General features: G+C 41.5%; 2 protein-coding genes across 2 annotated transcripts; both read left to right on the top strand.

Moving 5' to 3' along the window:
• Positions 1-2,162: 2,162 nt before the first annotated feature.
• Positions 2,163-16,390, top strand: cat (catalase). The gene is made up of 13 exons (XM_083763801.1): positions 2,163-2,319; positions 5,488-5,659; positions 6,308-6,418; positions 7,411-7,541; positions 10,371-10,475; positions 11,722-11,847; positions 12,328-12,519; positions 12,951-13,103; positions 13,658-13,796; positions 13,986-14,116; positions 14,524-14,631; positions 14,917-15,000; positions 15,290-16,390. Exons 1-13 carry the CDS (start codon positions 2,254-2,256, stop codon positions 15,347-15,349), a joined length of 1,578 nt encoding a protein of 525 aa, XP_083619927.1. The 5' UTR covers positions 2,163-2,253; the 3' UTR covers positions 15,350-16,390.
• A 657-nt stretch (positions 16,391-17,047) lies between these two features.
• On the top strand, positions 17,048-19,874 carry tmed6 (transmembrane p24 trafficking protein 6; the record flags this gene model as incomplete). Its single annotated transcript, XM_083762791.1, has 5 exons — positions 17,048-17,260; positions 17,805-17,931; positions 18,351-18,532; positions 19,248-19,651; positions 19,762-19,874. The coding sequence occupies 4 exons, from the start codon at positions 17,048-17,050 to the stop codon at positions 19,479-19,481; spliced, it is 756 nt and encodes a 251-aa protein (XP_083618917.1). The 3' UTR covers positions 19,482-19,651; positions 19,762-19,874.
• Between the last annotated feature and the right edge of the window lie 3,788 nt (positions 19,875-23,662).

Raw genomic sequence — 23,662 nt, 5'->3', positions numbered from 1 at the left:
AAGTGTATTGTGTGAACGCTGTTTGAAATAAAAAATATATATATATAAAAAAAGCTTTGCAACGGCAATACATTTTCAACACTTGAATGTCCTCTTGGAGTCTAATGGAATTTAATTGAAGCATAGGTGGATCTAGAGATAATGGGCCCCTGGCCCACCAACATGCAAATCCCCCCCCCCCCCCCCTGTTTTTGGAGACCTCCCTAGTCTGGAAGCCTTATGGATAAACTGAGGGTTTAAACACTTGCAGTAACATGTATCATGAATGATGGTTTAGGACAGGGGTTTTCAACAGGTCGTCCGTGGAGGTATTGCATGTGGACCCTAGCCTGAGCTAACATGTTAGGTTTCTGGTCTAGAGGGGCGGGTTGCGGCTGAGATTTGCGCACGCCCTGATTGGATCTCATCGATCTGTCCGTCACCCCCGGCCCCTCCTCTCCCCCCTAGTGCAGCGCTTCACATAATTTGGAGCGACTCCCACCCGGAAGGGTTGACTCCCACTTTTAGACCAGAGCGGCCAATGCGTTCCTCCAGGCTTCCAATTTTTGCACCAAAAAAAATAAAGCCTGGTACCGAGGCTATGTGGACCCTGACCATGCATTTGTTGATGTAGGATTTGTAGATTATTTTTACATTTTCTTTCTACTACTGTTGAGAAACAGTGAACTGAATGACCTGGTGACATTGATGACCGTCCATGCAGTGGGAGGTTAAGAAATTCAACAGAAAAAGGGAGTTAAAATCTCAAGAGGGGGAAGTTCACCGAAATGTCTGGATGAATCATTATTATTAGGAAATTATTAGTCAATGGACCATTGGTTGAGAGTTGAGACAGTGGGATGTTGCACATGGGATGCATAGCAAGTGATACAAGAGCACTAATCTTAGCCCATATCCCCACCCAACACAACAGTGGTCCCCAGGTTGATTCAGGCTGGCAGTCCCTCATTCACAATCAGTTGAAAACCACCGGTTTAGGACATTTGGGGTTATTTTATTGACATGATAAGCCCATTACTGGCAACAAGTTCGAAGGTAATAACTGTTATTAACTTTGCACTTTTTGGCCCCCCCTAGCTCAGAGGCCCCTGAGCCTGGGCCCAACAGGCCCGTTGGATAATCCTCTCCTGCAGGGGGAGCCATGCTGGCTTATGGTGGACATTTTTGTCACCAGACAATAATATTACTAGAAGAAAGACATAAAGAGCTAGCCCTAAATGTATGAGAGACATATCTCTGCCATTTTATTTTCAAGGACCACCCACAACGAGACGAGAGTATGAACATGCTATGGGTCCATTTGTACACTCTTAAGTGTTTAGGGCTAGCCCTTTGTTGTGTTTGTCTACTCATTTTGTATGTCCATGGCAAAAATATAATTTCTTGACCACAATGTCCAGTTTGTCCGCCACAATGTCCAGGCGATGACCCCTGCAGTAATGTGTCAATGTAAATCCATACATATTCTGAAGAAAAACTGGAGACCGACATTATTGAGTCTTATGATCAAAACGTGATATGTAAAAACAAAACAAAGAAAAACAGAAGAAAAACAGGAGACTGACTCAGTGCATGGGTCTTATGATCAAAACGTGATATGTAAAAAGTAAAACAAAACAAAGAAAAACTGGAGACAGTATTGGGTCTTGTGATCAAAACGTGATATGTAAAAACAAAACAAAGAAAACAGAAGAAAAGGCCTAGACATAACAAAGGCAAAGTCTTGGAGAATATATTGATGTCCCCTGCCCTAGGTCTGTAACTCGCAGAGAGTGTAAAATGGATGGATTTTGTACACTCCGAGTGTAGTGATTTAGTAGGTCGAGGTCCCATATATGGATGGAGAATTTGGAGATGGTGGTCTGTGGCCCCAATGCATATCAAACTGCAACTATTTGAAGGGGGAAAAAGAGATAGATGAATATCTTTAACCTTAACACACACATGATGAAATTAAACTGTTTGACCACATGTTTTCAAAACAACAGTTTTTTTTAGACATTACATTAATTAGACTGTTTGACCACATGGTTTCAAAACAACAACTTCCCCTTCTTTTACTAGTGTCCTTAAATATCCTGCAAGTGTCCTGAAATATAGGTCAGTGCCAGCCAATCACAGCAGAGGGGCGGGGATACCGTGCAAAGTCCAGGAAGCTTCTTCGTGTGTGAAAGCCAAGTGTAAACAGTTCAACTTCAGACTCCCCTAGCCTTTGCTCTTCATTTGACGTGTGACCGTTGATCTGTGGACATCATGGCGGACTCCAGGGATAAGGCTACCGATCAGATGAAACTGTGGAAGGAGAGCCGAAGCTCTCAGGTTGGTATATTTTTTATACGTTTACGTCTCGTGAAAGATGTGTAGGTTGATATTATGTGGCTAAATAAATGGGTGAGAGGTCGTCTGACTGCAATGCAGAATTAACGCAAACAAACGTTTTATTTGACCCAAATGTTGCGTTTGATTTGATCAACATGTGAATTATTAGCCCGTAAGGTTTGCATTATGGCCTCTTAATTGTGAACTGGAAAGCTTTATAGCAGCATGAGCATTGTATTGGTTAAATGTCACTGAACTTCGAGGGGAAATGCTAGTAGCTGATCTACGAGCAAAGAGCGACTTTAACCCTGCAAGACCCACCGTTGCAACTATACAACCATTTATATTTTAATTAATTCATATATATATATATATACTTTTTTTTCACCTAAACATCGTCATTGATGTTCATTGTCTTGCAATGCCATTGGCCATGATATTTGCCTATAACAGAAATTCACACAACTTCAAAATCTCTGAACAATCTTTAACCCTGATAAAAGTAAGTAAAATGCATGTAATATATATATATATGTGATCATTAGAATGTCTAGAAGGCTAGAACATGTTTTATTTATTATTGTGAAAGATATCCCCCAAATGTAAATTATTAATTTATTACTATTTTAATAATTATTATAAATGTGCATAACATTAGCATATTATTATTTTTTACATAATTTCCTCTACAAAGTCCGCTAGTAGTACAAGTAATAGTACGGTGTTGCAGGGACAGGGTTAAACCTTACATGTTAGTGAGATACTGGATAATGCCTCATTCAGTGGTGCAATTTAACTCAAGCCGAACCAATGACTAAGAGAGCTGCATGCATGCTATTATCTATTTTCTCTATTTACTATCGGTTATAAGCATAACATAAATTCTTAGACGAATGAGGTTCTAATTTGGTCAATTTCCCATAGGAGAAACAGGGATTGCACTTTAACTTTGACCCTGTGTCTACTCATTCTTACATAATCACAGACCAGGGCAACCTTATAAACAATTCACTCTTTTGTCTTTGATATAGAATAGATTTAGAAACTATGCACTAAATTACTTTAGCTACTGTGTTTCCAATTCCAGGGTTCATCACCATGTTGTTTGGTTTGTGTGGATACTTTTGTCAAAATAAAAAAATTGCCACAGACATAACAAAATAATACAATAATATTACCAGAAACGCACAAAGACATAGCCCTCAACCGTGAATGACCATAGCAGGTATGCAACTCTGAGAGTGTACTGTACAAATGGAACCAAATGGACCCGGGCCATTTGGTTAAATCTTTTGCACTCAGAGATATGGGGGTCCTTTCCTTGCAAATAAAATGTTTGAGAACCACTGGACTCTCATAATGTGCACGAACATGTTGATGACACTTGTGTTTCTGGTAGTTCCACATTCATCCTAGGTTGTATGTATACATATTTGCTGGGAGATAATGACAACAAGACTATGACTCCAATCATGAAAGGAATATCTGGAAAATAGGAAAATCTGCACTCTGTAATAGTCTTTGGAGTGTTGTTTAATTATGATAACCCAGCAAGCCAAATTACATCATGACGATGTCCTCCAGTGATGTTCGGGACATTCAGGACTAGGCCAGATCACAGCCCATATGGGGATGATCTTTACGTAATTTCCAGGACGTCTTCACCAGTTGAACTAGCTGGAATAGCTTATTCTGGGCCAGATCTGACTCTCTGATTCATCCAGGGATGTCCGTCTCAGTGTGCAGAATGTATGTTGGTTGAAATCAGGTGATATTCTGGGCCAGATCTGACTAGTCTTGGTTTGACTTGATCTGGCCACAATCGAGACGTCACTATTTTGTCCAGGTCCTGAACGTGCTTGCTGGGAAAGGCTCAACAGCAGCGGTCAAACGAAACAGACGCGTTTCGGCACACAGTCCCAGGCCTTCGAATTTTGCAAATTCCAACACCGTTTGGTTTTACTGCTGCTGCGCAGGCCTTCATCTGTGTTGGAATTTTGCAAAATTCAACACAATTCTGCACGTGGCCAGTATATTCCTTAACTCTTCCAGACTGTCCTTGAGTCGAGCGAGCTTTTCCCTCGAAGTCACTCCAACAATGAGTCATTGTTGATAAATACAGTCTGAAAGTCTGAAAAAGACACAGGCCACGCACTCGCACTTCCCATAACCCCTCTGGGCTAGGTGGTCAAAACTAAACCTGCACGCCAGCATGGCAGCATCATGCTCCCACTGTGAAATGTATTTGGCAACATTCCTCAAACCTTATGATTAGCTCTCCCTCAGACCTTATGATGATGATCATAAGTTCTGAGGAAGAGCCTCCCGGCTCGGAATGTAGCCAAATAAATTACACAGTGGGAGCATGATACTGGTATGCACTGCACATTAAAAAAGATCTGCTGTTGTTAAATAATATGAATTCTCCCATCATCATGTATTTATCCTTCGTCTTTGTGGAGCTGATGATGCTGACACTCGTGTGCAGTTACTGTTAAATATTGTGATTGGTATGAAATTGGAAGTGATTTATAGGAAGTAGTGGTTTTGTACATGACTGTGTCTTTTTGTAGCTAGTTTCAGCTGACAAAGACAACAGCCATGTGCCCTACAGTCCACCATGGTTTGTTTGGCCTTTTTTTAGTTTTTGGCCTTTGAACCACAGCAAACCAAACCTTACAAAACCTCTAACACTTGACTTTGATCAGCTCGGCAATGCCAAGAGCTTGGTTAGATAAACAATAAACATGCTTTGGTAATGTGGTTGCTGTGAATAGGAGAACATGTTGAATTCAGTGGCAGAAGTAGTATTTTCTATAAAAAAAATTGTGGATCTGCTTTGCCACCAATAGACTCTTTACACTGGACTCTCGCTCTGGATTAATGCAACAAAACGCTCTTTGCCATTATCAGCTATTGTATTTTGAGTGTTGTACACTGTTGATGAGATTGCCCCAAATAACTGTGATTGGGGTAGACAAGTCTGTGACGCCCTCAAATGCAGGTTTTGAAGATTGTGTTCAAGCTAAAAATGTTAACTTATAAAGATGCCTCGTCCTCTAATCAAGAAAACTGACCACCATTATGTGAATATCAGTCATATTGTCATTCTGAATTGCAAGTAAACTGTCCCTGACTCTTTTTATGTTTTTTGTTTATTTTTGCCAGAAACGAGATGTGTTGACGACAGGAGGCGGTCATCCCGTGGGGGATAAGCTGAACTCGCAGACGCTAGGCCCCAGGGGTCCCATGCTCGTCCAGGATGTGGTGTTCACGGATGAGATGGCCCACTTCGACAGAGAACGCATCCCAGAGAGAGTGGTCCATGCCAAAGGGGCGGGTAAGGCATTGGTAGAGGATCAAACACAATAAGGCTTAAAGGTGTAGTGAAATTAAAAATATGTGTGAGTCCAAACACAGGTACTACTGATTACAGAAATCCTCCGTTTTTAATCCAATTCAAGATGACATCCAGACAGTGTATTACTCGTTTTCAACTTAATCATCACGCTAAAATATGTACCCGTATATAGGTTGTGTACAGGTTAGAAAGAAATCCCCTGGCTTTTCTGCCGTCTCTCTGACCCATAGCCTGGAGGGATAGGACGCTCTGATTGGTCTTCAGAAACTTAGATCCTGCCATCTGAGGCTGATACTTCAAAATAAAATGCCCCAAAAATCCATTTCACTACACCTTTAAGCCCGATTTCTACTTGTTCAACCTGTTGTTGAACGTACACATTGGCCCAATGACTTCCTGACTCACTCACTTAACCAACAACCTACAGTACAGAAAGTTCATAGACCCTTTAAAGTTGTCCACATTTTCTTTGGAAAGCGACTAGTATCACCATCCAAAAAGTAGCTGATACTGATCATCTGGCTGGTGGACAAACATGCATTTCTTGTCATGCATTTTCATCTAATTTAGGTCATATATATTATACAGTATATATATTGTCTCACTGTGTCATTTCCCTCTCTACAGGAGCATTTGGCTACTTTGAGGTGACTCATGACATCAGAATGTACAGCAAGGCCAAGTTGTTTGAATCAATGGGTAAACAGACACCCATCGCTATCCGCTTCTCCACTGTGGGTAAGAATGACCATGTGTTCCAACTACATAAGAGCTCAGAAATACTTTCCCCTCACATTCAGAAGATTACGTGTATAATCCACGTAACTCCGGAACCGTTCGCCCCTCAAATTCGACACACCTGTTCCACACACCCACAGGGAGTGCAGTGCCCGGTGTCGGGCGGACCCACGGTTGTCCAGAACGGCCACAAAAGGCCTCTGCCCGGGCTCTGGACAGTGTCCAGTGTCCATGATATATGGAGCAGGCCTGTACTGACATCATTCTGACGTCTGCATATTACTCCTTATTTGGGCGTGCCTGACAAAGAACTCTATGTATGGGCATAAAAGGTACACAGACATAATATCTGGGTGGGGCATGCATTTCCAACTTGCATCGTTCCAAGTGGGCCAGTGTCCAACGGCCACCGCTGTAGAGGCCCCATGGGCACTGCTCTAGTTTATATAAATATTTCAAACACAATATGTGGCCTACTGGCAGTATGCACTGAAATATGATGCTGATCTGTCTGCGAGATAAGCTACAGACAGACACACAGACATGGACATCCCTCTTCTTGCCATGAATATGAATATTTGCTTTTATTTGGAGGAAGATTGAAATGAAATAAACTGTAAAATAACCACCTAGGCCGGGCGGTAATCCAGCCTGACGGCGTGCCGCAGGTTCGAGTCCCGAGCCACCCCCCCCTCCCCTTTCCTGTCACTTACTCATTACTGTACCCTATCAAATAAAGGCAAAAAAATATATATAAAAAAAAAACCCACATGCATCACTGGCCTTGGGACACAGCATTATGAAATATCCTATGCAGCCATGAAGCCACTTGATGTTTCCTCAAAATCTTGTCAAAATCTACTTGCAAAACTTCATGACACAGAGCCAGTAAAAGAGACCAGAGCTTATACTGACACATATCCTTAAAATTTTTTTTTAAATCCAATCTCATTTAATGTCATTTAATATATTTTTTTTCTGTTGACTTGTAGCGGGGGAGTCAGGCTCTGCAGACACGGTCCGTGACCCACGAGGATTTGCGGTGAAGTTTTACACAGAGGAAGGAAACTGGGACCTTACAGGAAACAACACACCCATCTTCTTTATCAGGGATGCCCTGCTGGTGAGGCGTGTGTGTGGTGTGTGTGTGATAAAGAGAGGGAGGCCTCTTGCGAATGATAACCTTAAAGGACCTATAACATAAAATTCAACTTTTTCAATTTCTTTTGTGTTTTTGGGGCTCCCATGTGTGTTTTCTATCCCCACAAATAACCAATTTTGAACAATCAGGCCTTCATGTCATATGGGTGTTTTAATGGAAATTGCTCTCAGAAACAGCTCGACTGATTTTGGCCTCATCGTGATGTCATCAATGTCACCCTACTTTGTATAATTCCTCCTTTTCTTCAGTCTTCAGTTGCAAATTTGCATTTCCACTTTGTTTACAATGTCCACCATTGTTGATTTTCCAAGCTGGCATGGAATGGAAACAAGCCTGGTTTTATCTAGCATGATTATTATAATGACTCAAATATTAAATAATCTGCATATCAGCACCCTCTCCACCTCAGGACAGTGTGGTACTGCAGCTAAAACTGCTTTCAAAGTCCAGAAAGAATTGACAAGGCCTGGTTATATCAGAGTGGTGATTGAGGCTCAAACCATTAGAAATAACTTTGAGGGACATAGACAATATGATTATTAGATATTAAAAGCAGTTTTAAAATGCATGTTATTTGCGCTTTAATATTTATTGGCAGCATCGCAATTTTTCATGTGTAGGCATACTTAAGAGTTAATTGTGGGCGTATTAAAAACAGATGACCCACAATAAGAACACTGTTTTTATTGCATTTTTATTATCAGTCTTTGCACCCTATCCAGTCTGTGGTTCACCAAAGAAAGGGAAGAGGGCATGAATGAACATCATGTTGGTTTTTTCCTTTTCCTTTTTTTCCAGCAGTTTTGGCTGTCAAAATCATTAGTTACTGGAATATTGACCGGAAAGCGGTAGCTTCTTGCCACCCGCAGTTGTTCACAGCCACTCTCGACAATGTTTGTGATTCAACCAGATGTGTTTTAAGACGTGTCCCAAAGCGTCTCTCCGATCCCTTACGTCATTCTTGTAGTCCGGCAGCCGAGGTGGACGGGTGGGAAATTTGGTATAGTCCCTTTTTTATTGGCCTAAAATATTGTCTATATACACGCATTCATGAATCCACTTGCTGACAAGCTTTCACTATTGGGTTTCTTGTGACCCTACCATTAATCCTATGGCAGGCAAAAATGTCAAACATTCCTTTTGCTTTAAGTAGAATGTGACATGTCAAACTAGGGGGTTTTCATGATTCTGAATCCATTCCAAGCATTAGTTTTGCACAAAATACACTCCTTGGGCTAAAACCCGCCATAGACAAAGTGGCTATGGCTGCTTTTGTGCATTTTGTGCAAAACTAATGCTGTATTTTGGATTCAAGATCATGAAAACCAATTTACAATTTAGGCATTTAGCAGACGCTCTTAATCCAGAGCGATTTACAATAATCAAGAACAAAAGCATGGGAATACATCACAAAAGCATTTATCATAAAACATGCATAAGCTAAGAAAGTAACAGTGGAATATCTATATTATGAGACTATACATATAAACTATATATATATACTACTATGCTATACATATGTACTATGGCGTGCTATGACTATATACAATGCAATTATAGTGCCGTCTACATAACATGCTATAAGTCTGTATCAGATGCTATCTAAGTCTACAGAAATGCTATCTAAGGGGGTAGGGTAAGTGCTATGGGCCATGATGGAGTCTGAAAAGGTGGGTTTTCAGACTACGGCGGAAGATTGGGAGTGATGCTGCAGTTCTGACTGCAATGGGAAGTGCATTCCACAGTTTTGGAGCCAGAAGGGAGAAGAGTTTGGGACGTGTGGAGCGTTGTCCCGGCGTTTTTAGTGAGGGTACTTCCAGCTTCCCTGCGTTGGCTGATCTGAGTGCGCGGGAAAACCCCATAGTTTGACATCTCACATCATGCTACTTAAAGCAAAAGGAAAGTTTGAAATTTTTTACATTTTTCCCTGCCATAGGATGTTAATGGGAAGGTCATAAGAAACCCCTATAAAAAAAATTGCCCAATAGTGACAGCCGGTCAGCAAGTGGATTCATGAATGTATGTATATAGACAATATTATTTTAGGCCAATAAAAAAGACTATATACCTAATTTCCCACATTAAACAAAAGAAGCTTGTCAGCTGCCGGACTATTGCAGATGTCCCTGATGAAAATGTTTGATATTTATCGGGCAGGCCCCTGGTGCGTCTTGAGCAGACCGGGCGGTTTAGGATTCGGTTGTCTGGAGGGGCGTTTCCGAACTAGAATGTACACAATTATCCTGTAGTCGTGTCTCGGCTTAAGGAATGTTAAGTACCTGCCTGGTACTCTGTACCAGCCAAATGAAAACACTGTATGGGGTAGTTACCACTTACCAGCCAAATGCAACAATCTACTGTTTGTAGCTACTGTAATCCCCGACATTGATGTGTCATGTTTGGAAGTGGTTTGTCTTTTTAACCTGTCTCCTGAAAGGCCTATTCATCTTGAGTTGTTTAAATTGTAAATATCAGCAGATGCTGGACGTTACAATAATACTTTTAACACATATGCCAAAACACGTCAGTATTCAGTCGACTGCTGCTGCAGATATTAAAACATTATTAAAAATAGACTCCTAAGACTTCTACAGAGAGAGAGAATTGTTTTCTTCTCTGTATAGAATAATACTGTTAACGGAATTGGATTACAAATAGTTTTGGGCGATCTAAACGGCAGCTAAATATTTAGATCTTGTTGCAGATATCTAAAACCAAAAAAACAGAAAACATGTTTTATGTCTATTTATGAGTGAAGTATATTTGAGTCCCTTTCTTCAACCCCTTTAGTTCCCATCGTTTATCCACTCTCAGAAGAGGAACCCGCAGACCCACATGAAGGACCCAGACATGGTGTGGGACTTCTGGAGTCTCCGGCCTGAATGTCTGCATCAGGTAACATCATTTTCATCCACCTCCATTATGTGTGTTGAGATGGATCGGACCTCTGTGTCTCAAGCAACATCCTGTGCTGGTCAAATGTACAACAGTAAGTTATAGTTGACAGTTGTTATGCAAATAATTGTGATGAATTATATCGTATAGATGGCATACATACATTGTACATAAATAAAAAATAAAATTCTGTTAGTTTTTTAGGTGTTGAAACAAATGTTTCACAGGGCAGATACTGTATATGCAAACAATGAGTTGTGCACATCCATGTCTTTGCTGGTTGCGGGACACAGTGTTTTAAGTAAACGACTGCAACTGTCATGCAACTACTCGCAACCATTATTTGATATGGCAGTTGCAAGGAGTTGCATTGGTGTGACATGCCTTCAAAGTGTTTTGTTGCAAGGAGTTTCAACTCGTTGCAACTTAACCCTTGACCTACGGTTGACGGATTGAATCCATAAATCCAAACCTTCCGTTGACGGAATTGACGGATTTGTTTTATTCCATATAATCGGGGGCTTAATGTAGCATCATGTAGCAACTTTTGGCTATTTTGGCTAACGGCCGATGTAATCTACCTAAAAGTAAAACCGTCCGAAAACCAGTCTGAGGGTTTTTAAGGATGTATTAATTATGACAGGACTCACTGCAACATCCTGTGTTGGTAAACAGTAAGTGTTTCAGATGGTCTGCAACATCTCGTGTTGTTCATGTGCTAAACCTCCTGTCTTTCTGCCTCTCGGCTGCTGTGTCAAGTGGTCAGATGGGTGGGCCAATAAACAATCAATCCATTATGTTCCTGCTTGGATCAATGGCAAAGTTCATATTTATCTAATATAGGGTAACAGTTAAAACAACCTTTTCAATGTTTTACGAATAAATACCATGACTTTTGTTTATTTTATTTTATCATAAAATATTTATGTAATTTCATCATTTAATTGTTTTGGCAATTATTTGGGGGCTTATCCTCACGGCCCAATGGGTCCAGCAGTGGGCCCCCCTGACCCACAGGTTGAGAATCACTGTTGTACGCTGTCTCTCTCGGCTCTCCTACAGTCCATAATATCAGTGGAGAGATGAGTTCAGATTAGAGTGGACTGCGCTCTTCCCTTGTGAGGAAAAACAAACAAAAGCCAATACAATGTTACTGTGTTCTGTTTTGGGTCCACAATCTATCCTTTCTTCTGGTTAAATAAAAAGTCAAAGATGGATTCATTAAAGTTCCCTCTCTGTCCACCAGGTGTCGTTTCTGTTCAGTGACCGTGGCCTACCGGACGGCCACCGGCACATGAACGGCTACGGTTCACACACCTTCAAACTGGTCAATGCTCAGGACCAAGCCGTCTACTGCAAGTTCCACTACAAGGTCAGTGTAACGTTGTGTAAATGATGCTACGGTCCCTACCATACTGTACTGAGGTTGTCTTTATTCTGTAAATACTGTCAGAATGCATTTAACATTTCCATTACATAAAATAGTGTACGGTAATTTTATTTCTGAAATGTAAATTAGGGATTAATGGCTTGGATTTTGAAATCTCGATTTTGATGTCAGTATTTTGTTCAATGTATTGCTTTGTAACACAAAAATACAGTTGTATAAATGTATATTTATCTTGTTCTATATTAAAAGTTAAATGTTTTGACAGGAGACATTGATTTACAGTAACTGCTATCTATGAATATCTGCCCACATCCATATAGTAAAAGAAATATAGATCAGCCTTTTTTTCCTTTCCATTTTTGTTGCTGCGTGTATTCGAATGTGGAAATCACTTCAAATTGCCATCCCTAATGTAAATATCTGTTCTGCCTTGCATTAATTTCTCCTGTTGTTCTTTCTCAGACTGACCAGGGCATAAAGAACCTGACCGTTCAGGAAGCAGACCGTCTGTCCGCCGCTGACCCCGACTACGGCATTAAAGACCTCTTCAACTCCATCGCCAATGGGAACTTCCCCTCCTGGACCTTCTACATCCAGGTCATGACCTTTGAGCAAGCTGAGAGGTTTCCCTTCAACCCCTTCGACCTCACCAAGGTACACTGAAGTTGTAATTTCATACTGTACAAAAAAGGAAAAAATAATCATTTCAAACCACTGGAATAGAAAAAATAATCAGTCTTTGGACACCAAAAGATCCCCCACAAGCCCTCCCCTTCATGCTAGGCCTTCTAGTTTTGTTTCTCCCCAAATGCCCAATATAGAATGGAAGACAGACAACGATTATATTTGCTAAAAGAAAATGTTTATTGTAATAATAATATTTAAAAAATATATATATCCTATGCATCACATATATTTACAGCATATCTGTAATTTGTAATGCGGCTATTGTCCCCTGCCCCTATGCACAATAGCCAGCAGTACTAGAGGACCTGGTAGGATAGAATTCCAGCTGTACCAGAAGTCCCTGAGGACCGTTGCTGTGAATAAAAGACTAAACCCTATTGAATTGTGTGCCTGTCTAGGTGTGGTCCCATAAAGAATACCCTCTGATCCCAGTGGGCAGGTTGGTTCTCAACAGGAACCCAGCCAACTACTTTGCCGAGGTGGAGCAGCTGGCCTTCGACCCCAGCAACATGCCACCGGGTATCGAACCCAGTCCTGACAAGATGCTGCAGGTAACGGAACTTTAAAGTCTATGCATAGTTTACGTTTACGGCAGTGATTCTTAACCTTTTTCACTTCAAGGACCCCCAGTTTGATATGCATAAGGGAATGGACCCCATTTGATGAACATTTCTTATCTCTGGGGACCCAATCTACACTGTATTAATCCTCAGTGTTTTATGAGTTTAGTGTGTCCATTTTGACATCTGGTAGCCTGCAGACCCGACTTTGAGAAACATGCTTTACTGTTAGTTTTGATTATCCCTATTTCTACCTCCTGTTTTATATATTTTACAATTTATGTATCCATAACTGTTTATGTATTTTTTTGTGTATCTACATTGTGTGATTATCTTGTGAGCCTGTGCGGGCTGGGCATCTTATGCGGGACACTATAATAAAAAAACTTATCTTATTTGTTTCATGACATTAAATGCTAGATACTCTTATAATCTGTGGAGAAGTTTGGAGATGAAATGTGCTTACTAACCATGAATAGATTTACACACATTTATCTTTTGAGTAGTGATTACTGAATCCTAACTGTTTGTCTCTCTCCTGGTAGGGTCGTCTGTTCTCCTATCCAGACACCCACAGACACCGTTTGGGAGCCAACTACCTCCAGATCCCTGTCAACTGTCCCTACAAGACCCGCGTCTCTAACTACCAACGAGATGGGCCCATGTGCATGTATGACAATCAAGGTCAGTCAGTCCTGAACTCAGACACCAAACCAAATGGTGTGTCAAATATGAGAAAACATTGATGTCCTCAGAAATTCAATAAACGGTAACCGTGTGTGTAATGACTTTGTCTGTGTGTGTGTGTATACATGCCCATGTGTTTTATAACCTTCTCCCCGGTTGGGGTGTGTTCTCTTGTCTGACCTGTAGGTGGTGCTCCCAACTATTTCCCCAACAGTTTCAGCGCCCCAGAGACCCAGCCTCGCTTCCTGGAGTCAAAGTTCAAGGTGTCGCCTGATGTGGCTCGTTACAACAGCGGGAGCGAGGACAACGTCACACAGGTAAACACCAGAGGGCGGGGTCATAATGACACACACACACACACACACACACACACACAGTAGGACTTGTTTTAGCAGCTGCACCAAGTGAGGGGATGCGTCACATCCGCTTTATCGCTTACTCATGGAAAGAGCATCCGTTCTCCAGACTAAATGACAGAAACCAGGGTCATCTTAAATCCAGAACCTGTCCAAATATTTAGGATTCAGATTACATTTACACTTGTTATTACAAGGTGTCTCACATTGAAACCAAGCCTTGTTTTCCTAGATAAAAGTGTCTGTCTGTCTGTCTCCTCGGTTCCTGTGTATACGTGGACATTTGAAATAACTTAATTTAATGTGTGTGTGTGTGTGTGTGTGTGTGTGTGTGTGTGTGTGTGTGTGTGTGTGTGTGTGTGTGTCAGGTGTGTGAATTCTACACACAAGTCTTGAATGAAGAGGAGAGACAGAGACTGTGTGAGAACATGGCAGGGGCCTTGAAAGGAGCCCAGGTCTTCATCCAGAAACGCTGGGTGAGTCTTCTTCACTTTATTCATGCTCTGCAATCCATTTACCGGTACCTAGTTTTGCATTTTCTCTTCCCAAAACTCTTAAAGGTATATTCATTGATTTCACTTAATTCAAATATCACTTTTCTTCCCTTTTTTTGGGATAATCCCCCAGAGTGTGCTGACCATATACTGTAAGGAGTTCCTCCCTGTCCCCAGTACGCCCTGGGGTAAAAAAACCTAGTTTCGGTTTTGTTTGGTTAAAGTAGTGTATTTTATAGTTCTGTTTTCCTCTCCTTCCCTCTCCAGGTCAGCCAGCTAATGCTAGTCCATCAGGACTATGGTAACAGAGTCCAGAATCTTCTCAACAAGTACAGCGCAGAGGCCCAAAAGGTTCGTATTCAACAGTTAGGCAAATTACATCTATTATAATGCATCACAAATGTTGTGATGCCACGTGTTAAAAACCACTTCAAAGGTTATGGGTTTCATTCCCTCTGTAGCTCAGTGGGTCGAGCAAGGCAGTGAAGGCACTGACCCTGCCAGGGTTGTGTGTTTGTTTCAACTAGTGGACCTGTAAATATCTGCTGTCACTGATTTTGCATGGAACCTTGGATTTGAAGTATGTCCTGTCTTTGCTTTATCCCCCCCCCCCGCCCTCCGTTCCCTTTCTCCTGACCAGTGTGCACCTGTGCACGTGTACTCCCGTGCCTCTGCCATCGCTGCCGCGTCTAAGATGTGATGCCTTAAAATGTCCACCAGGGAGCACCCACACACCCCATCAACGCAAGTGGTGTTTGCACTTCCTCTTTCTAACTGCTCCTATGAGTACATGCCATATGGCTGCATTTATAACTAATCCATCCACTTTTACATGCAATATCCAACTTCAAAATAAATGACTGAGATGAAATCTGTCACTGTTGTTGAGTGACAGAACTAGGTTTTATCTTCAGTCCATTGGGTAACGAGGCTAATGATCTTGATAATGTTTGTTCTAATATCTGCGGAGAGTAGACGGCTAAGCAGCTTTGCATTCTTCCTGGGTCACAATGTTATCCATAGTAACATTCTTCCGTTTTACTGCTTTATTCACATTTTGCCACACGAGATTACATTTCAACATAACAAGTTTTACTTTGCTCGAACGTAAACACAGCTTGTTGCTCTACTAGGGCAAAAGACTACGAGAGCTCTGTTAATGATTACCTTTGGCACGGGTGACATGTGATGCGACTTCTAGCAAAGTCAATGATATTTTTGTGATTATATGTAAAGTCAAAGCTAAACACATTTCAATGTCTTCGACTCAAGATAATTGCGACAGCTAAATGAATGACTTTTTAACTGCATTGTTTGTGGAATTGTTTTAATTCAAGTCAATCTGATTGAGGTTTTACATGGAAAATGCGACTCTACAGCAAGTAGTAGTATTAATATTATATACTAAAGTTAAGGGGTATAGGGCAGGTTTGTTTGGATGGCTTGTATAGTTGGGTCAGAAGGAGCTGGACACATTTGTGCCCAATAGCTTCAAATGGCATGTCCTGGAATCCCTAATTCATTGTTTGCCTGAAAAGAACAGATTTTTTCTGGGATGTATATTTTGTGCTTGTATCAATTAATTTTGTAATCAAAAGCTTATGCTCATGCCTTTCTCTTTTTTTTTCCTACTGAGTTTTTGTTTTTGTTTGAAACAGGTTTGGTCTCAAACTGGTTCAGATAATTTCCAAAATCTTGTGTTAAGGACTCAAATTTAATAAAATAAATATAATAAGCTGTGTGTGTGTGTGTGTGTGTGTCAGACTCATAGTACTTGTTCTACTTTCAAACCTGTGATTCAAGACAATCGGATTTAATTTCTGTTTAATTTCAGGAGAAGATTAGCACAGTAACTGTGGTTCATGCACATACAGTACACAGAAGCAATACAATATGGCCTGGGCCGCGGCTGGGCGTTCCAGGTGCCTTGGCCAGTGGTCCGGCCTGGCGGCGAACCGCGGGTTCTGGTCCCGAACCGTCTGCCTTTGACGCGTGTCCTTCCCCGTCTCTCTCCCCTTTCCTGTCACATTACGGTACCCTATCATATAAAAGCAAAAAAGCTATAAAAAATATCTTTCTAAAAAAGAAACAATACTATATAATAAAAGTACATTGTAGAAGTAGAAAAAGGATTTGGTGAAATATTATTTGACTTGATGCACCGATCCTGGTGGAAATTATAGTATGTATGGAAACTAATACCAGCCACTGCAGCTTGTAGATAACAAGAAATGACACTGCCCAACTGACACCACACCTGACAGGGGACCTCTAATTTCCCACAGGTTTGGCTGTGTGTTAATCATTTCTATCCAACGTTACAGACCGAATTTCCACACAGCGACTCCAAGTTGGTTAAATCCTTAACGGTTTTAAAGGAATCATTTGAACCATAACCATGTTGTGTAGAATTCCTTGCTTTCTTGCGTGGTGGTTGTTATTTGGCCATGTTTCTGGGGGTCCCACGGCGGACCTGAGACCTGGAATCACCGACCAGGAGCTGTTCTGGGGAGCAGACCAATATGACTTCTCCATCGTGCTGCGCGCCTCAGGGATGGAGTGCTTCTGGCATTTTGCTCACGAGGGAGAGAGATTCTACCTAACGTTCATGGTAAAGACTGTCCTCTAATTTAATTGTAACCAGAATGCATTATGTCAACCATTCCTGTGTTGTATGATAGTAATAGGGATCAGAAAAGTACACAATTATATTAGTATTTTCCCCCAACTATACAGACCTAGATGTATAATGTATTTATTTTCTATTAAGTTGGCTTTTAAATGTTCAAATGTCAGACAAGAAAAGTGCATTTTGGTTCCTTGGTTGTGCTATATATATATATATATATATATATATATGTTCATTTAAATTTGTATGCCTATTAGTATTTCCCCCAGCCATACAGATCAAGATTAATGTATTTTTATTTTATTTCAAGTAAGCTAATAATGTTCAAAAATGTTTACAAAGAGTTGAAGGTAGTTAAGACAAGAGTTTAACATACTTTGCTTTTAATTGTCTTTTTTTCCATATCATCATAGTATAAATGAAGTAGAAAAACATCCACTTACAGTAGTTGCTGCGTAATACTATGAGGTGTTTTCTGTTATCATACCGTGTGTGTACGTGACTACGTGTGTTTGTGTAACTGTAGGTCCAGTGGGTGACAGGGGTTGGTCATGACAGACACCTGTCAGTTTCAGTCAACTCCCCCAGCGGTTTGCTGGTGTCCACTGTGGACGATGCCACTGGTCAGATCAACTTCAAAGCCGAGGAGACGGGTCAGTTTAGTCCTTTTCCTACGTCGTTGACCATGTGACGCAACATTTCAAAAGCAGCCCAGACAAGGGCCTGATTAGTGCTGTTTATGAGAAGAGGAAGAAGATGGTCAGTTGTGCCAAACCATGTGGTTTGTTGGGCTTCTTCCTCACGGAAGACACAGGCTGGGGCGCCAACTCATACTGCTACCGGGTGCCGTCTACATTCCGGCTGCCACCCGTCTCTCCGGTGGTCACCAGACTATTCCTGGTTGTCACAGTCTATTCCTATGAGTCACTATAGTAATACAAATTCACAACTCCTTGTGATGATTTTTGGCTAATGTTCCCCCCCAGAATGGGCATGTTCAAGTGGTGAATATGCCTGTTTCATAATGAAGCTGCATGTTGTCTCATTGCTTTTTTTTCTTCTTATTCCCCAGGCTTCTATCAAATGTGCTTCAGCAACTTTCACAACCGCTTTGGTGTGATGCAGATCTTCCTCAACTTTGGCGTGTATTATGATTCACCTGGTGGTGTCGCCGCTGCGAAGGCCAAGGAAGAAGAGGACACGGCGAAAGAGGAAATCAGACAAGACCTAAACAACACCCTGTCCGCCATAGAGGTATATCATCACCTTGTCCTGCTGTCAATCACAATGTAGTGTGTATATATATATATATATATATATATATATATATATATATATATATCATAATACTAATAACTTGAGTATTATACTATACAGTAGGCCTATGTCAGTGTCTTATGATTGGTTGAAACTGTTAACCATGCTACCCTGTCAACTATAATAATGCTTACTTACTTGATTAAACCCTAATTACGTTGACTGGTCTCCACCAGGGTTTCATACTCAGTCCTCCCCCCCTCAACCGTCTGAGCACCTAGGCTGCCAAGCCAGCCGGACAGCGTGCCGCAGGTTCGACTCCCGAGCCAGACGGCCTTTGCCGCGTGTCACTCCCCATCTCTCTCACCCTTTCCTGTATAATTACTGTACCCTATCAATAAAGACAAAAAAAACGCCAAAGAATATCTTTAAAAAAAAGAAAATAGCCTGAATATTCACCCCAGAATATAAAGATGTGATTAACCCCCCTGCCTCAGCCCCTGCCTCTCTATTCATAGTCTGGATTTTCGGTGGTGAGGTGACCACCGCTCCGGTGGTGAGCTGAGTAAAAACAGAGAGAAGGGCTGGAGCGGTGGCGGTGGTTTGCTCTTCACAGCGGCTCGTGACGTCATGTTGTAGTTCGGTGGTAAACTAACCACCGAAAATCCAGACTATGTATGAGCCTTTACACTCTCTGCACGTCCCTGTCCAGGCGACCTCCCACAGGGTAGAGAACCGTGTTTTCCACATGTTCCGCTTCTACAACTTTGGCCGCATGAGGAGAAGCCTGGACTACTACGTGCTGCTGTCCAACTCCAAGTATGTGACGTGGTGGTCGGCGGCCCAGAGCGCCGTCATCGTCCTGGCGGGCTACCTGCAGCTGCTCTTCCTCAAGAGACTCTTCAACACCAAGAACAGCACAGAGGGCGAGAGGCTACGCTGCTGAGGTCGTCTCGGGCTGCATCTTCTTCTTGTCCATACTGTGAATGATTTACTTCAGTGGTTTTCAACCTTTTTCATATCAAGGTCCATTATTTATTCGGCATTTGAGCTACACGGACCAACCATGATGAGATTGAGCCTCTCAGACCCAAAACGTTGAATATTTTTGTTATCGTTGGATAAGATTCCATGTTATGTTGATGTGGTACAATAGGAGAGATAACAGGCAAACGTTGATCAAAATAACAATTCTTCTATTGTTCTCACATTCTCTAATTGTGTAGACTTCTTGTAATGTTTAGTAACAATTTAACCCTTGGGAGCGTAAAAGTAAACCAAATGAGGACCCAAGGGTCCACTTGGTTTCATTTTACACTCAAGAGTTAAAGATCTACAAGTACATTTGGTTACCAACTCTCAATATCAAGTTTCAGAATATCAAATAATTAATAGCTTCTCTTATGGCAAGTGGTGGGGGGAAAGTTGCCTACAAGTATGCCTACACTATTATAGCCAGATTTGTATTTAGTTAAAGTTCTGTACTTGTGAGTACTTACTGTAAGTATTCAAAAGTACAAAGTACATTTTATTTGTACTTCTGGCTGAAAGTGGTGCGTCGATGCTGCACCTCACAGTCCTGTCTTGAGGTATACAATACAACTATCTTTTTCCTTTTTGATGAATTCTCCCTGGGGAGGTGGTCAGAGTCCATGTAGTTTTGTAGTTAATACAGAGCTCTTTAAAATTCTTGAAATTTGAAAACACATGACACAGTGATGCCTATGAATGAGGCTTTGTATCAAGGACCTTGAAGGCTCTTTTGAAGAGCTGTTCTAATTTGAGGACCCTCTTCACTGAAAGCATTTTCCATTTTCAAAATCAAAGTTCCGCTTGATGTCTTTGCCCATGAATGCATAGAGAAACGGGTTCATGCAACTGTTTGCGTGTATACAAATGTCACCAATATCATCGTTCCAGTTCTAATAAATGTATTGTCCTGTAACCTGTGACCTGAGGTTAATTTCTAGTAAAATTACAATGTGGTAGGGAAGCAAACGGATGACAAATGTGACTATCAGGGCAGTCATGACTTTGAAGGGCATGGCAGACCTGGCCATCCTGTTGTTCTGGATCCTTTTAATGATAATAAAAACAAAACAAAAATACATCGCATGGATGCACCTGGGACGTATCCTCAGTGATGTATCCTAACTCCTAAGGTCATCAGGGTTTTGGGTCTCGCAACATCATACCCCTCACTCAGGTAGGGAAAGACCAGGGTTCACACAATCTGATGCTCCGGAACTGGGAGTGAGAAGAACTGGCACGTAGGCTCTGTGTGTTGACTCCTGTCCAGGCCCCTCCTACGTCTCGCCAGGTCCACTCCTGCTCTCACCAGGTCCAGCACCTGCGCGTTGCACCAGACACTCCATTAGGAGTGGTAGATTCTTGAGCCGCAATGGTTCTGCAGGCTCCACCTGGGCAACGGTGGTGCTGCAGGCTCCGCTTGCGGCTTGAATGGCTCTCCTTAAGGCCTCACCGTGGGTTTGTTGGGCTTCCTCCTCACGGAAGACACAGGCTGAGGCGCCAACCCTTACTGCTCCCGGGTGCCGTCTACATTTTGGCTGTCACCGTCTATCTAGTGGTCACCAGACTATTCCTGGTTGTCACATAGTCTAGACTATTCCTATGAGTCACTATAAATAGAATAACTAGAACGAAAAACATCAAATACACAAATGTGGTTTGCACGTGGTTAGTTGAATTCCCTCGGGTTGTGATCGTGGACATCGTTGACATTAAGGAAGTATTTTGACAGGCATAGGCTACATGGGTATTGCAAGTTGCTGTACTCTGTCGTGGCCTCAACCCTAAGCCATTCCAACTAGGGGTGCACGATTATGAAATTATTACCGATATCTGACCTCCAATTATTTGCAAAGTTATCTGCCAATACCGATTCTGACCAATTCCGATATTATACAGAGGACCACAATGGAAACAAGCCTAGGCCCTAGGGCCTTGGCCCAAAGCCTGTTAAAGTATGAAATCAATCAATGAATAGCCTTATACTCTTGTCCAAGTGTCTGTTTTGCACAACTGAATGAGATGAGTACACAAATTAAATGTAGAAAAATATTAAGTTTATTTTTACTTACTTTTTTCACTTACTTAATATTTTTCATTTAAAAACAATTTTGCTGGTGAAAACCGATTAAATATTCTATATTATTTTAAGACCGTTCCGATACGGCATTTTTATGGCCGATATGGCCTATTCCGATTAATTTTGCATCACTAATTCCAACCCATCAAAATGGGCGTTCTGGGTGTTTTCTGCCATCGTTTTTATTTTGTTGATAGTCAGTGTGCTACTGTATATCAACATCAAGTATAGGCTATTATGATTCTTTATAAAACGTAAAAAATGTAATATTTCCAATACATTTAGATTTAGATGGGGTTTTTTTCGTCTGCTTGCTGTTGCTTGGTGCAATCAATCAAGTATTGTCTCATTGTCTCATTTTGGCCTCTTTTCCACTATGGGGTGGAACAAGAACCAGAACTAGAACTCTTCTGAAATACCTCATGTTTCTTTGTCAGTGGTGCTCAATATTTCATGTCAAGGACCACCAGAATTATGTGTATTTGGCCGCCGACCCCAATTTGAAAATATATTGTTCCAGGGACCTCCCAGAAGCAAAGATTTGAGTTGAAATGTTCGCTCTGAAAGAATATATATTCAAAGATTTGCGCCATGACTTTTCAGAAATGGCAGATCTACAAGCTCGTAGCATGGCACTTGGTGCCGCGCTATGAGCTTGTAGATCTGCTATTTTTCAAAAACTAAAGAATAACAATGCTTAAAACAAGAAGGGGTTCCTTCCAGAATGGGTTAAACGGGGCTGACAACTTTTCAGAGACTGAACACAGCAATTTATTTTGTGGCCTGTTCAGGGGTTTTGTTAAAACTTTGCATGAGAGTAACGATAAAATCACTGAAAACAGGCAAAAGTCAGAATGTTTCTTTAATAAATAAAAGCCCTGGTACAGTGGTCTTTAAAATGCCATAAAACAATCACAATAATACCAATAAAACGTGTATGAGAGGACCCGAGAACTTTGTATAGTGTGTCTATAAGGAACACCTCTCTGTATGTGCGTGTCAGCTTGTATAGAAGAGGCTTCTCTTACATGTAAATAATAAACTCTCTCTTGTTCACACACGCTTAGAGCTTTATTAGAGGATGGTCTTTTTCTGTCTGGTGGCAGTTCTACACAACTCATGAAGTGAAATAGTCTGTATCTTTGATAAATCAATCCTTCTGCACTGCTATAGGCTGCATAGCATAATTCGGTATGTATGGAACAGGCTGGTTTGTCCACTCTCAATACAGTGTTTATCTAAAAGTACAAACTATAGGAATTATCTTTATATATAACCAAACAGGAAGGGGCAGGACCCACCGATGGTCTGCAATCGCCACCCGGGGGAGGGGGGGGGGGGGGGGGGTGGGGGGTATTCCGTCTCGCTTGGGGTGGCCCGGTCTGAAAGGGACCTGACCGGTCATGGCCCCCCGTAGTTCTTCTATTGTCAGCAGCGGTTTGTCACTCCAACATTTCACTGTACCTGTATAAATGAGTGACTCTTTTGTATATTATTGTGTGTACTGTAGCTGTATGATTGTGATTGCTGTATATCACATTAATTTACATGCCCCCCTTTGCCTTAAAGCAGCACTATGTAACATCTTATACAATTGCAGTGGTTGTATTTTGTCTCCCTGCCCTTCTGTTGAGGCATTTAGATCGTGTCAAAGATTGTATTTATCCCCTGAGCAAGCAGGCAGGCTCTATTGGCTCAATGGTAAAAACAATTCAGCACTTCTTCACCTCTGAACCCTCAGTGGCCCCGATACAACTGGTTTTCTATATTAAAAAATACCAGCCAGCTCACCAGCTGAATTGAATTTAAATTAAAAGCAGTGGTCAAGAAAGTGAAGAATCCTGGTTTGAAGGGAAAAGGTATTGAGAAGGAAAATGACACCCTCTGCACAGCGCTCAGCCATAGACGAGTTATGCACAGTAATCACACTGAATCCTGATTTATACTTAGTCGCATGCTGACAATAATCAAGCTACAAGCTCACATCGGGTCATGGATGCGACACATTGTGATCTTGT

Source organism: Protomyctophum parallelum, assembly GCF_964188405.1.
Source record: "Protomyctophum parallelum genome assembly, chromosome: 4".
In the NCBI taxonomy this organism is placed as follows: domain Eukaryota; kingdom Metazoa; phylum Chordata; class Actinopteri; order Myctophiformes; family Myctophidae; genus Protomyctophum; species Protomyctophum parallelum.
The sequence above is the reverse complement of the archived record's forward strand: the minus strand, read 5'-3'. Positions and strand labels throughout refer to the sequence as shown.